A 15,902-nucleotide genomic window follows, 5' to 3' on the forward strand; every position below is an offset into this window, starting at 1 on the left:
ATCGAAATAAATCAATATTTTAGTTGAATTTAAAGGCCAAGTTGTTTATATATATTCATGAGCACTGAGCTTTTTGCTGAGGTTAGGCTTAGTGAAGTCTCTACTAATCAGAGGAGCCATAAGGCTCTTAAATCAGAAAAAAGAGATCAAGAGGTAGGTTAACCAGAGTTTATTTGAAACTTGAATAGTGAAATCTCGAAGACAAAAGCACATTTTTGTCTAAATAGATTCGTTTTTTCTCCGATAACAGCTTTTTTGACACAATATACAGGCATTTTCTAAATAAATTTCGTGTAAATACCAATTTCCTTCAGAAACTTTCAATGCTCAAAGCGACAGCAGCAACTTCAGCCAAACTTTTTGAGCAGGGCAGCAAAGAACCCCAAAAGTATGCAACTCATTACTGCAATGCAATGCAAGCATGCACTCTTATTTTGTGGGGCGAACGAGCAAAAGGCCCATCAGCAGCAGGTAAATGTGGTCTTAAGTACACTTGCGCTAGCGATGATAACCACTATTTAGACAAACTTCGGGCCAAATGGGAATCGTACACAGTTGGCTTATTTGCGAAAAGATACATATCAGCAGCGTGCGTCGACATTTCAACGTCTTTGCTTCTAATAACCAAGTTGCAAGTTCCACTTAAAATGTGATTTTTTTCGGTGCTTTCAACTGGGAACTTTTTTGCGAGCGCATAAGCAGCGTCACTCGACTGAAATCAGGTCAACATTCATTACTGTCACGTTGCCAAAACGAAAATCTGTTCAAAAGATTTCATGTATTCTGATTTTTTTTTGTTGATGTGTGTGTGCGATGTTAGAAAAAATTCTACACTCCCCAGTTTTTTCGACGCTGCGTATAAAAATACACACATATATGCGCATGTTCATGCATTGCTTACATTTCCGTTCTTGGTAAGCGCACACAAAACACAACGCGAACTCGCTGTACCGCAAACCGCTGCCGCCACAGCATCAACAAGCGCTTTCAGAATTGTTTGTTGTTATTGTTGTTGTTGTCTCATGTCGCAGGTGGCACCAACTAAGCAACCAAATGTGTGCACATTGCATGCCACCACGTTGTTGCCGTGTCGTTTTGCCTTGTGTGCGCATGTGGTCGCTTGCTTGGCACCGCTGTTTGGAACGTTGCCTTCAAGCGTTTGCGCGTGTGTGTATGCGTGTTTGAGTGTGTGCTAAAAAGCTGCGCTTGTTCATGTCAAGCAATTTCATTTGTGCAACACCATTATTATTGCATTTCAATTCGTTTCACGTCAACCTTATCTCAGCGCAACGCTTTGGACACACACACACACAACCAGCAACAACAAGCGAAGAAGCATACTTATAGGCATGTGTACTATATATTTGTGGGAATGTATATACATACATATATGAAAAGAACTATTTAGTCGATGTGTCGATGCAGTCGCCAAGCGATTTTTACACACACACATATACCCACACAAACTAATACACTTTGTGCGCTGTTTTTCTGCCCGCATACGCCACATGTGTGACATTCCTTCAAAATGTTGCTATTTTTGTTTTTGAAAACCAACAAAAAAATATTGTGCGTATTTACTGTTGCACATTGAGGTACAAAATGGCAATGCCGCAACAAATAATGGCAAAAAGGTATAGGTGCGTGTAAGTGTGTTAGTGTGCATTTAGCGATGTGGACATTGGCTGCTGCGTAGCGGTTGTATGGCACTTCGCCTATGGAAATACATATTTCTATTTATTTTGCTCAAATATTGGATTGCTTGCGGTCTTTAAGTTAAATAATCAAAAACATAGTTGTGAAGGAAGTGCATACAATAGTGCTCTAAAAATAGCAACAATAACAACATATCTAGATGTATATGTTAATATATATGAAAGAAATTAAGAATACGTGTGGAAATATGTACCTGTATTGGCACTTGTTTATTTATATGTAAAAAGTAATGAAAAAAATTGAATTAATCCCCATTTTTTTATTCGGGATCCCGAGGTAAAGAATTAGTGCGCAAATATTTTTAAAACACTTGTATTGTCATTTGTTTTGTAATATATAGTAATGATAGAAAAAAGCAAAAAAATCCCGAATGTTTTTATTTGGGATCCCGAATCGAAAAATCAAAATAATCTCGAAAATAACTTAAACTGAGATAAATATTGCATTTAACGAGGAAAAGTGTGTTACATAACAAATAAACAAACATACATACGTACATATGTATGTATGTATGTACATACGTGTTTGTATGTATGTATGTACATACATATGTATATAGGTGTTGAGAAAATCAGAATATCGATATATTAAATTAAATAAATGATTTTGTATCCATACCGTTATATTTCCAATATATAAACAATAATTGAAAAAAGTGAATCAATCCCGAAAATTTTCATTCGGGATACCGAGTTAATTGAAAATTATCACAAAATCAATACAATCTGTCATTATTATTGCAAGTAATTCAAGGAGAAGTGGGTTAAAGTAATAGAAAAAGCACTAACAAGCATTGCAAAAAATTTTAATGCAGATTTATAAACTTAAAGAAATGGTTCAAAAATATATAATATAAATTTATTTCCAAAATTTCGGCCTAAGTTAAGGCCTTAATATATTATAATAACCATGTTTCTTTGGCGGAAACCATATAGTCTACCTTATAGTTTTAACGTTAAATCCTTTTATCGCACGATTCTCTATACCTGCTTGATTGAAAAAAATTGGTTAACGCCTATATATTTTGTAAAGACGAGTAATAAGATATATACTCGATCTTTGAATGCTATCAAATAGCATACTTCTTTATAAAAAAAAGTATACAGTTTTAAATTTTTAGTCCCGAAAATTTTTCGGGATTTTTCGGGATCCCGAATTTCATTAAGTATATATTTTTTAAAAAATAATTTAAAATATATATTTTTATAGATTATTAGACATCGTTTCAAACAAATTGAAATTGAAGACTATTCTTGCACGTGATACCACTAATCCGAATAATTTTGAGATCCCGAATATAAATAATTGTCTCGAAATATAGCATCTTGTACTAAAAACCCCAAACTTTCAAAAGCATATACATATATATCGCCAACTAACAAAATTCCGAATCCCGAAAATCAACAATAAAACAGGATACCGAATGTATGTATATTTGTTTTCTTGTTGCAAGTACGATTTTTATAATATTATTAAAACTTTTTGATTTTTGAATTCATTTTTCGAGATCCCGAATTTTTTTCCACGCATCAAGTTAGAAAATATGCAGTGACGTATATACATACGTATCTAATGTTCAATACTTGCCTATAAACATAAAAGTACACTAGTCAATATTGTTTTGCAATACTATTTATTAAATAGAATTCGTTTTGCTTTGCCCTTTGCCGCCGCCTGCGCACAAATAAGCACTTTGCCCATTGGAAATGAACTTTCTTGCTTCCAGGAAATTACCTCAAAACCATAAGCGCTCACACACACACACACACACACACATACATAAACAATATAAAAACACAGCTTGTTTGCACAGACATAAAAGAAATAACTGCAAAACGCAGAAACATTTTGAAAATGGAGCAATGAAAAAAGAGCGAGGAATTGAAATAATGTGCAACTTTTTGCGTTAACATTGCTAACTTTTCAAATTTCAATTTTCTGTTTTCAGTTCTCTGAATGCAATTAAATATTACAAAATCTATGCTATGCTGTGCAATGCTATGCTATGCGGACATGCCAACTGCCAAGTGCAACTGTGTGGAGTTTGAGGTTATGTTCGAGAATAGAGAGAGTGGGTGTGAAAATATACATGTATATATTATATATTCTTATATGTACATATGTATACAAATTATTACTTGCTAATGTATATATTTTTATATATACACATAGGTATATAGGCATATCTGAGGTGCACAACCGGACACTGTGTTGCCAGTAGCTGTGTCAAGCAGACGCTGGCGACTTTTGAGAGTTATATTTATATATATGCGTACCATAGTTGTGTATGTATATATATACATATGTATGCTTATATATGTAAGCACTTATATATGTGGCAAGTATAGCGACACTTGAGAAGCTGCATAATTTTCGCTTTGAAACTTTCATAACAGCGCTTGGACAGGCCGAACAAGTAAAAGCAAACAATAAATAGAACAACAAGCACAACAATAACAACGAAAGAGAAAAGTTACAACAACGAAGTAAACAAAGAAAAATTGCGACAACACAGAGCAACTGCCAACCCGTTGCGTTGACATTTCTCCAATGGCAACAAAGATGACAACGGACGGAGGTAAAAAGAAAAAACAATAAAAAAATGGGGAAAAATTTTAACTTCGGTTGCACCGAAGCTATTATATCCTTCACAAATAGAAAACTTTTTATAGAAGAACATTATTTTTATTGGTTACTTTGTATGGCAAATATGTGCTATAGTGCTTCGATCTGAACAATGTATTCGGCAGATTATGGCGTTGTCTTTGACAATAATTCATGCCAAATTTCCTAAAAATCTCTCGTCAAATAAAACAGTTTTTCATACAAGAACTTGGTTTTGGTTGGTTAGTTTGTATGGCAGCTACATGATATAGTGGTCCGATCTGAAAAATTTGTTGGAAGTACTGTTGCCTTGGTCAATATTTAATGCAGAATTTCAGATTGATATCTCCAAAACAGACAGAAAGATGGGCATGGCTAAATTGACTCAATTCGTCACGCTTATCAATTATATATATGAAGATATATTTTATCCTCCATCTTTTCTTTCTGTAAAAACTTCGTGGAAAACTTTATAAGCCCTGTTTAGGGTATAAAAAGCCAATATTGGGCAACTTTTGGCAACCCACTCGGGCGGCTAACTCACACGAAGCCAGCGAGGACACCGGTCTACGACGGTAACTGCTACTGTCAACACCAAAGTATAGAGCGGGTATTATAAAAAAAATGGCAAGAAGACACATACAAAATGGAAATTCACGCTACCCCTAACAAGTACAAAAACAACTAAAACACAATAGTGCCTGCGAAACTCAAGCGAACGGGCGCAAGATGCAGCGCAGGCGGGAACGCAGTAGGAGAGGGTAGTGAGAGGGCAGTAAAGTTACAGGTGACTGCTGCTTGTTGTCGCTAGATGTATGAGTGTGTATATAAATTATATGTACGTGTGAGCCAGCAACTGCTTTGACAAGCAACAGTCGCAAGTTCCGGACTTGTAGCGACCTGTGAGACTGCTGGCAGGACAGGGCAGCATCAGCCGGACCCGGTTGCGCTATGCTGCTGCTGCTACTTTCAAGTGTCTTCCTGTTCTATGTCTTTATATTACAGTTTTGCGCACTCACTATATTTTATATATTTACATATATATACTTTTTGAACTGTGTCTGCCATGCGGACACCTTTGTTAACCCATTTTTGTGTTGCCGCGGCGACACTTGGCGCACTCAAGCGCCATACAGCACAGGCAACACTTGACACACACAGCGCACGTATGTATGTATATACAAGTATATATATATATATATAACGGTTCTCATATATACGCTACATATAATATAAATGTTGGCTGATGGCACTCACCTGGCACCGACGAGCAGGCTGTTGCCATCCTTCGTGACAAGCTTAAAATGATCCACGACACTTTCGTTTCCGAGAAATTTTAGCACATCTTCAGGACCTGCAGATAAAAGGAGAAAGTGAAAAAATTAGCAAAAACAGCATAGCAAATTAGTATAGCAAAGATAATATAGTATTTACATAATGAAGTGTGTATATAAAAATACAGAGCCAGTGAAAGAAATGTAGAGAGATAGAGAGAGTGAAATGGAGAGAGTGAACACCAACAAGCGCACTGCTTAATTAGGCAATTTAAATTTAACAAAAGCCATACACTACAGCATAGCACACTGCAACGCCCGATGCAAAGGCGCACAATGGTGACGCCACAGGCCACCGGAAGGAGCACTATACTTTCGCCCACACTGAGCGGTAGCACAGGGTGGCATGCTACAAATATCGGACATTACAGCAATGGTCGCAGCTGAAGTATCTCTTTGATGTAGGTAAAGTAATAGTTGACACAATACGCACGAATAAAAGGCCGTAGGTAAGGCGTTGCGGAGGGGCCGAAGCTGTCGCATGAATTGCCTGACAATGGGGCGCAATTTAATGGCTGAAAAGTCACAAGTTTGTAGGTATAATAATGATGCCGCTGCTGCAGGTGTAGGAAGGCGCACTTGTGACACTGAGTGTGTCGGAAGCAGAGAGATAACTTTCTATTTTTATATTTTAGAACGCATTGTTGCCGCAGCAGCTCATTAAGTATTGTTAGACAACAGCATGCGATGGAGGAAAGTGCACGCAGTTAGAATCAGACAAATTGTTATGATTAGCTGATGTAGGAATGGCGAAAAGTAAAAACGAATTGTAAAGTCATGCCAAAACTCGATGAGTCATTATAATTCATTATTACAATTTTTCGTTCATCAAAAAAATTCATCTGCAATTCTCAGCAGGTTTATGGAAAAATTTAATATATTCATGTCATGTCTGGAGATCTGCAAATAATTGTGATATATGAACTAAAGATATAAAAATTATTTGAAAATCTCAAGGCATGATATTAAATGTCTCCATAAACCTGTTGAGAATTGCAAATGAATTTCTTGATCTTTTTTCTTAAAAGTACATTAGATTTCAAAAAAGGTTTTTAATTACATACTTAAATAAAATGAGCTCGAAAGAAAGAAGATATGTAATATCGGAAAACTCCTAAGCTGAAATAAATTATAAATTTTACAACAGATTTAGATTTTTAACAAATGAATCGCGGGTAAAAAAACGCGAGTATCCACTAAGTGCACAAATTTCAAAAGAACTGTTTCTAAAACAAGTAAGAAAGGGCTGGTTTCGGGAGTAAACGAACATTTTATACTCTTGCAGTCTTTTTATATATTTTACTTCCCGTCAGCGAAAATTATACTAAAGTCATTTTCAAATGAGATATATGGGATATAAACTCAACCGAAGACGCTAAATTTAATATATTGAGTAGATGTGAGAAACGTGATTCAAAGGATCGAAATTCATTATATTAGGAATATGAGGTTAAGACCAAGATCAATTTCATTTATATTGAGGGCCAAACCATTAACATAATTTTTTAACTTTCCAGAAAACGTGTCTACTTAATTCTATTAAAACATCACACATTTATCTATTTTAACTTAGGGTAAATTTTATTTAAGGTACACTCTTAGAAGAAAAATACGCTCTCTCAAATTTATTAAAATAACTCCCACATTGACTGATGTAAGTGGTATAAAGTCACCTGGAAGTTCGAAAATATCTATATAAGGTATATGGGGACTAAGGGAAGTATTGACCCGATTCGAATCATTTGCGGTATATTATTATCCAAAAAACATTTCCCCCGAATTTCAATAATATATCTTACAGATTGGCCGAAAATTTTAGCCAAAAGTCAACCATACGTTCTGGGGTCCACATATTCGGTATGTGGGCGCTTGAACAGTTATGGTCTGATTTTGACAATTTTTGGACTCGAGATGGCATACCTCAAAGACATTAATTGTGCAAAGTTTTGTGTGCATATGTTGTATGTAAAAGAATTAGATGATATTTTAAATTGTGCTATATGGGAAGTGGGCGTGAGCATCATAAATTGCTGCAAAAATTGTTCGTAAATGGCTCTAGACTGGAATTTTTTCGAGTCAGCTACGTCGGTCACTTGCCCAAAAGCATTTTTAAAATATAATGCCAAATTCTTCACTTCATAATAAATCTAATTTTTGAGCACAAAATTAAATTATATGCGTTTTATTTCTTTTTGAAAAAATTCCGTAAAGATATTTTCTCGAGTTATAAAGATTTCCATACAAAAGTTTGATTTTGATCGACCAGTTTGTATGGCACCTATATCTATAGTAATCCGACGGTTTCAACAAATCAGCAGCTTCTTTGAGACAAACGAAAGTGTGTGCAAAATTTCAGATCGATATCTCAAAAACTGGGAACTAGTTCGTGTATATACAGACAGAGGGACATGGCTAAATCGGCTCAGTTCGTACGTGGCTACAAACTTCGTGGAAAATTTAATATACCCTCTTCACGGTAAAAAAAAAACTTTTTGGTTGATTATATGAAAGTTAGAAATAACAAAATGAGGTATTGATATAAAAATACCATATAAACTTATAAATAAATTTAAAAGATCTAAACCATTTCCGTTGATTTTTTATGCCAAACAGCACCAATACATTATGACATGTGACTGCTACATAAATGTATGCAGTAAAACAAATGGCTGATTGAGGAAGTTTGTCATTACTTTTTGGCATCATCACTCATCGATGGCAACATCGTTAAGTGCACGCAATGGTCCTTGAAATGTGTGGCACGTCTACAATAACGGCAGCAACGGCGACGCTACGCAGCACTAAAAGCGAGGTCACTGCATAAGCATTTTGGAACAGCAACAACAAATAAACGCGTAGGAAACTTAGCGCTGTAGGAGGACATGTTCGCTTTTATAGTTGCTTTTGTTTTTGTTTTTTTGCAGACTTTTCTATGATTTTTATTTTGCTAACAAAGCAAACGTTGCGGCGCATATACATACATACATACTTATGCGATGTGCAAGATTTACCGTTTTAACGGCATTGCTTTGGATTTTGCTGTGCTGATCACGTTGGCGGTTCCTTTTGTCATTTCCTTAATGTGACTGCGTTATGGCGGGTCGACAGCTACACAGTGCTGCTTTTGAATCCTTATGTGGGTGTAGGGGTCGATATGGCTGCTGTGTACTCAGCTTCCTTTTCTCATGCGTGTTTGCCTTGGCGCTTGTATGTTTGCGTTACGCCATCCGCGAGGCAAAACGCTGCCTATGTTATGGCCAATACAGCAGCGGGTTTCCCCTATGGACCTTGACTCAAGCGACTGGTGTGACTGGTGTTATGATTCAGTGTGTGCTCACTGTTACCACTACAACTATAACAGCTACTGGTACCACTTGAAAACTTAACTTAAGCGCAAAAATGGCGGAAGGTGATGAAATATGTGATGATGTGATGTGTGTGGAATATATATGTGTGTGTATGTGTGATATGTATATGTATTTGCTGCGTAACAATTCAGTTTGGCAAGTTCGACGAGGCAGGCGATTGGGCACACACACATATGCTCGTACATATATCTATAAAAAGGTGTAAGTGTGTAATGTTGCAAGTGACAGCGTTTATCATAAAATGTGGCAGCTAAAAACCAAAAATAAAAAAAGCACGTTATCTTCGGTTGCATTGAAGCTATAACAACATCCACAAGAGTATTTATCATAGCATAAACGAACATAAAAGGGTTTTATCTTGATTTTGATAGCTCCGTTTGTATGGCAGTAATATGTTATAGTCCTCCGATCTGAACAATAAGCTCAGATATCATAGCGCTTCTTCTGATAATAATCAATGCCAAATTTCGTGAAGGTATCTTGTCAAATTAAAAAATTTTCCATACAAGCACTTGATTCTGATCGTTCAGTTTATATGACAGCTATATGCTATAGTAGTGTAATATCGGCGGTTCCGATAAATTAGCAGCTTCTTAAGAAGAAAATATTGTGTGCAAACTTTCAGATGAATATCTCAAAAACTGTTCGCGTTTATATAGACAGACGGATGGACGGACAGACGATGATGCTAAATCGAGTCAGCTCGTCACGCTGATCATTTATATATAAATACATTTTATAGGGCCTGCGACGATTCATTTGGGTGTTTCACAAATTTCGTGACAAACTGTATATACCCTGTATATATCACCAATTTATTGGTATCTTTGACTTTTCTCTTCCACCAACTTTCTTGAAAGTCAAGCATCCAATTATCGTAAGTCATTTCACTAGGTGTATTAGTGTTAGTACGCCCGCGAGTATATTAAACGGTATGTATGTAGGTGTGTGGTATTGTGAAATATGCGGTTATAAAATTCCGCAACGGAAATTAACGACACAGCGTTGAATCATGCAAGCGATTTCATGTCGCCGATTTGGCAGTAAAATATAAGAAATAAAATTAATGAAACCAGTGAAATCAGGAAACTGTGATTCTTCTACGGGGTATACGAGTGTATTTAAGATTATATGGTATATAAGAGTGTGTATAAGAATTTTGCTTGGCAGTTAATGTGTCACAAGCGTGTGACTTGAGCTGAACTCCTGGTTTTGGTGCATGTGTAGTACCAGCACTGGGTCTTCGAACGGTCTTCTCTTATGTTAGCATACATCTTCCCACACACCTAGTGAAATGCATTCGCACTCTAAGAAAATCGTGCTGTAATCGTTCGCACTGTAAGGCCATTAATGCGAACTGTTGAAATATATACTTAAGTATCTCTCAGTCCATAACCCTGTCTATAATTAAAACTATTCATATAGATCGTAGAAGTTTTCGTACCAAAAGTCCTCTCAGTGGCTGTACTTTCACGAAGCACAAAAGTTTTACTGTCCTACCCACGTTCCTTTTACGAAATCTCTTCGATAAAGTAAAGAGTTTTATAATATACGGTCGAATAAAAGGAAATACTTTATTTTTCCAAAGGTAGGCTATAGTAGCCAATATCTCGCGTTGTATAAGTGCGTTCGGTTTAAGTCTAACGGCATTAGAAAGATAAGATTTCGTGCTAAAAAAAACTTCTTAGACAGTTTTAAAATTGCCGGACTCAATATTGTTTGAGCATGCGTCAAAACGGAATACCAGCAAAGCGGAACTTGTACTTTAATTTTTACAGTTCCTTCGATTCCTTTCCGGTAACTTGGATGGTTGAAAGTTGCAGTTAGAAGTAGTGTAGTATATATTCTGAAATAGTAACGAATAGTTTAAGAGACGATAAGTGTACGTTACTCAAGAGAAAGAAGAAGATAAATACTTAGTGATAGAAATATTCTATGAAAGATTGAAAGAGAGGATGCTATTGAATTATATTATAGGCAGGAAAAGCTCAGAAAACAGCGCAAGAGTTCAACAGAGGGTCCGATATATTGTAGAGATAAGAATGAGCAGAGAGAGAGAGTGAGAGAGATTGAGGTTGAGTCTGAGATTGAGGTTGAGTTTGAGATTGATATTGAGCTTGAGCTTGAGGTTAAGATTGAGATTGAAATAGAGATAAAGATTGAGGTTGAGATTATAATAGATAGTTCACGATAGATAGAAACAGTGGGAGAGAGATAGACAAAGACAGATAGAGTGTTCTATTTGTGATTACTAAGTGAATTTTATAAGAGTTTGGGAGAAGATTTCCCACAAAATTCGCGAATTCGAAAGTCTGGGATTGAAGAAATCTCATTAAATGTTCGCTCCCGTGTAAATGGAAATCAAAAGTGGTTTTAAGAAGTATTAATGTGACACAGAGCAGCCTAGGGTGCCACGATTCTCAGATATACCTAAGTATGAGGTAATAAAAAACGGTAAATTTTATATTTTTTTGTTAATTTAAGATTCCACCGCAAGCTCTACCCATTCACCTTGAAAATTTCGAACTGTATCTTGTCGCAAATAACAGCTCACCACATCTGCATCCACTTTGTGTGAACAAACATATTCAGTCTAACCACATTTACAGGCCCCGACTGCCGCTAATCCATTTAACAGTTATACGAATAAGCTGAACAGCAAGTAAATGTGTCTTGTTGATTGGTGTCTACACACACACTATTGCATATATACATACGCGAGTAGCAAAAACGATGCTTGTTCGTGCCATGATGACACACTCGTGGCTTAACGGTACACCTCAAGTGTGAAATATCCTAAATTATGTGAATGTTTACATGCGTGTCTGCGGATTGCGCTTAAATATGAGTGGTAATATGTGCGTATGCATGAAAGGGTATGTGTGTGTGTATATGCGTGCGCCTGATTTTGTAGCGGATTTGCGTGTGCCGCACAGGGAATACATACGTGAAAATTTCATTTCAATTTAACGCTGACGCATTCAAACGCACATAGGTATGTATGTAAATAAGCACTTATGTATATACATAAGTGAATTTGTATATATAAGGGAGATACTACTGCGGTTGAAGAAGAAGCAAGTTACGAAATGGACGCAGCACCAAATAACAAGTACTTGGTAAATATTTGATAAGAAACGCTTTATTTATTCAGTCAACCAGAAAAGTGGCAACAAATTTACGTTAAAAGCGAATGCGCGCAACGACGTAAGGAGTGAACGGCCACAATTTGTAGTCCTCACGAGGTGAGATAGCGGTCATATAGCTAACACAAAGTGAAAAAAAGGCAAAAAGTGGGCAAATAAATGGCTGGAAATAAGACGGAGTCACCAAAAAAAAAAAAAAAAGGCTAAATAAATAAAGCTAAAAACCAAACAAAACCACAATAAAAAAAAGAGTTACAAGAAAATTACAAAGACAAGAAAAAACGCTAACTTCGGCTGCACAGAAGCTTTAATAGCCCTCACAGGTGCATTTGATTTTGATTGCTTAGTTTGTTTTTCAGCTATATGCTATAGTTCTTCGATCTGAACAATTTGTTCGGAGATTGTAGCAATACCTTTGGTAATAATGCCATGCCAAATTTCTCGAAGATATCTCGTCAAATAAAAAAGTTTTCCATACAAGGACATCAGTTAGTTCTGTACTATGATGGTCCGATCTAAAAAAAGTTGTTCGGTAATTATTCTGCTGCCTTGGATAGAAATCTATGTCGAACTCGGTAAAGATATCTTGTTAAATAAAAAAGTTTTCCAAACAAACGGTTTGGACAAATTTGCAGCTTTTTAGGGTAGAAAAGCTCGTGTGTAAAATTTCAGATTGTTAAATCGAAAACTGACTAGTATGGCTAAATCGACGCAGCCCGCCACGCTGATCATTTATATATATACTACATAATTCGTAGCAAACTTAATACACCATCTTCAGGGTATCAAAAAATATATATATGTACATATTAAAATAAAAATTACGGAGCGAATGGCAGGATTTTTGCTGCCGCCTTGTGCGCGTTGAGTGGAATTAAAAATTTAAGAGGCGCTCTCACTTAAAGGCGTTGGTGAAGCGTAAAAGACAATAAAAGACCTGTGCGCACACAAAGAAGCGTCTATTGCATTGCAAAGAGGGAATCGACTTAAAAAATACCAGTTATATATGAGCGCTGACTCGGCTACCTTGTAGGAAAATGAGAACTTATAAAAAACTAAAGCATCTTTATTAAATTTTTAGCAGTTTTTGGTGCTCAGCAAATAGATGAGATGTATTCCGAGGGCAAATTATAGTTTTTAGTTTTTACCGAACAAAAAATAATTAATAAAATTAATACTTCGTTAAGAATAATAAACAATTATTATTTTAATTACTTTCAAACCGCCAACTCATAGACATGAATCTCACCATCTTCCTAATTCACCACTTCTGAGTAGCCGCATACGCTGAGAGTAGCTGTCTTCGAATCGCCGGTTCACTGCTTGCCTTGCAACGCTCTTCTCTTGTCAAAAATTGTATAAGGCAGCAACAAAGTTAGCGAGTTGAATGCGAAACAAGAGAGCATAGCTTATCTCAATAAAATGGCATAACATATTTTTTAAATGTCGCCAGGGTAAAAATGGAATGACAAAAAAAATGTTAAATAGCTGTCAAAAGTGACAATATTAAGTTATTGAAAAAAAATATTTATTAATTTTAGTGATTTAAAGTTTCGATTAGACTATAATTTCTTATATTTTAATAATAATTATCTTTTTTATGATTTTTTAGGAATATTTTTTTATGAATAGGAATTATACAAATGTCAAACATCTGTCAAAAATTAATGTTTTATTACAAAAAAATTAACAAATATTATTGATAGTTTATTAATTTTAATTTTTTTAAAATTATATATGAATATTTTTTTATAGAAAGCGTTACAAAAATGTTACTTGTTTCGGAGTGAAGATTTTCCTCAAAAAAGAGAGAAAAACCACGTCTATGTGTATGCTTTAGAAGACTTTTGAGAACGAGATTTCAGCGTAATTAGTGTCAGTCTATTTGGAAAGCTGGTTTAGTGAGTTCGATTTGCTACTCTGCAATATTTAGTGAATTGAAGACAGCGATATCTCGTGCCATTTTATCGACTATTGAAATTTTTTTAGTCCTGTATTTAATTTGAAAACGAGTGGAAAAGTATACGGAGAGATATCTCAACTTACTTCTCTCAAAAAGTATCTCAGAGCATAAACGCGAACTAGTTATGACTCTTCGTCTACTACAACCGACTCATTTTTTACGCACTAACTGTCCCAGTAAGGTAGTCAGGCTAGTTATGGTGCACCGCGTAGCAAGAGAACGTAAAAAAATTGCTACTTGGCGGAAAATGAAAACCAACGGAGCGTAATATTGCGAACGGGAATTGAAAGTGCCAGCAATGTGCATGTGACCAAACGATCTTCCGACCGACCGACCGTCGAGTAGCAGGCAGGCAAATAATGCGGGTACACGCGTATAACAAATATATTCAGGGGCATTGACAATCACGTGACCAGCACCCGCCAACAAAGCACAGTTAACAAAGAGCGCTTGGCAGGTGGTTTGGACAGCCGTCTGCTGTTCTTGGTGGGCACTTGCAGCTAAAAGAAGGATGTCCTCACTTGTGGAGAAGGAAATTACCACGCATATACAGTTATATACATACATACATATATAAGCACAAAACCCAACATCTCCAGAATTAATGAAAATAATGAAGGACAGTACACGACGGAGTTTCCTGCCTTTATTTGAAGTAGAAGAAGGCAACGTCGAAAAGTTACACAAGTAGTAGATGCGTCGAATGAAACGAAAAGAAAGCTAGAATTGCGGATTTGCATTTAATTGAGACAAACAACAATAAAGGAAAAGACATAAAATGGGCAAAAATAAAATAATAGCAACGCGTGGAGTTTAGAGCGTTCTTAGAAGTATATGCCGAGAGTGGGCGTCGAAGCTGGCTTGCATAAGATATGTGTCTCAAAAATAACAAAAAAAAAAAAATACAATAAAAACCAAACCAAACCAACAAAAAATAAAAACAACGAAAACAAATGGAAAATGTATAGCAAACAACGCGCGGCGCTCTAAAACCCTGCTCACCTTGACCCTATCAAGTGGGAGCAGCTGTTCGGCGCTTGTCGTCGCAGAAAAGGTCACGCTTTCATTTAGTTTTTGGCAGTTCTCTTGTGTTTTCTTAAACTTACAAGCATTTATTTGTGGCAAAAAAGTTTCTCGCTTTCAATTTATTTTGTTGCCTGGTTGTTCCGAGCAATTTTTGTGATTGCCTTTTATTGTTCGTTTGTTTATCTGTTAGTTTTTTGTATGGTTTTTGTTTGTGTCCAGCGCGTTTGTCCACTCGAATGGCTTGGCCATCAGCTTCTAATGTCCTTTCGTGCATTGTTGCAAGAGTATTGGTGTGTGTGTTGTTGTTGGCATGGTATGGCTTTTATGCCATTTTTGCAGTTTTTAATTCCTTTTGGCAATGGCTTTTCTCCTTTATGTGCTCGCGCTTTACGTGTAGTTGTAATTTTTCTTGCCTTCACGTACTTTAGTGGGGCTCTTATGTAACTTCGAAACCGCTTTTGACCTTCTGGTCGAATGAAATGCGGGGGACGGTGGATGGCGCACAGTGAACAATCGAAGAGGAAATTGTATACTGAAAAGTCCATTACTGCTTTTTTTTTTTAGTTATTTTTGAGGTTATTATTCGTTAACGGCATTCATGAGCTCATGCTCATACGAGTTAATAAATACAGAATCAGGGAGGCACAAACATTTATGGTTATTCCATTAGTTTAGCGCACTTTTATCGGTTTTTTTTTTAGTATGCCCTGCAGCGTCTTGATACACCTCAAAGACCTTGAAATTG

At 36.1% G+C, this 15,902-nt stretch overlaps 1 protein-coding gene across 1 annotated transcript in view; it reads right to left on the bottom strand.

Moving 5' to 3' along the window:
• The window catches only part of Sema1a (semaphorin 1a), a 427,795-nt gene that overhangs the window by 168,349 nt on the left and 243,544 nt on the right, over positions 1 to 15,902 (bottom strand). Inside the window, 1 exon segment of the mRNA XM_070107025.1 lies at positions 5,578 to 5,674. Within this exon segment, the coding sequence (XP_069963126.1) occupies positions 5,578 to 5,674 (97 nt within the window).

Source organism: Bactrocera oleae, chromosome 3, assembly GCF_042242935.1.
Source record: "Bactrocera oleae isolate idBacOlea1 chromosome 3, idBacOlea1, whole genome shotgun sequence".
NCBI lineage: Eukaryota > Metazoa > Arthropoda > Insecta > Diptera > Tephritidae > Bactrocera > Bactrocera oleae.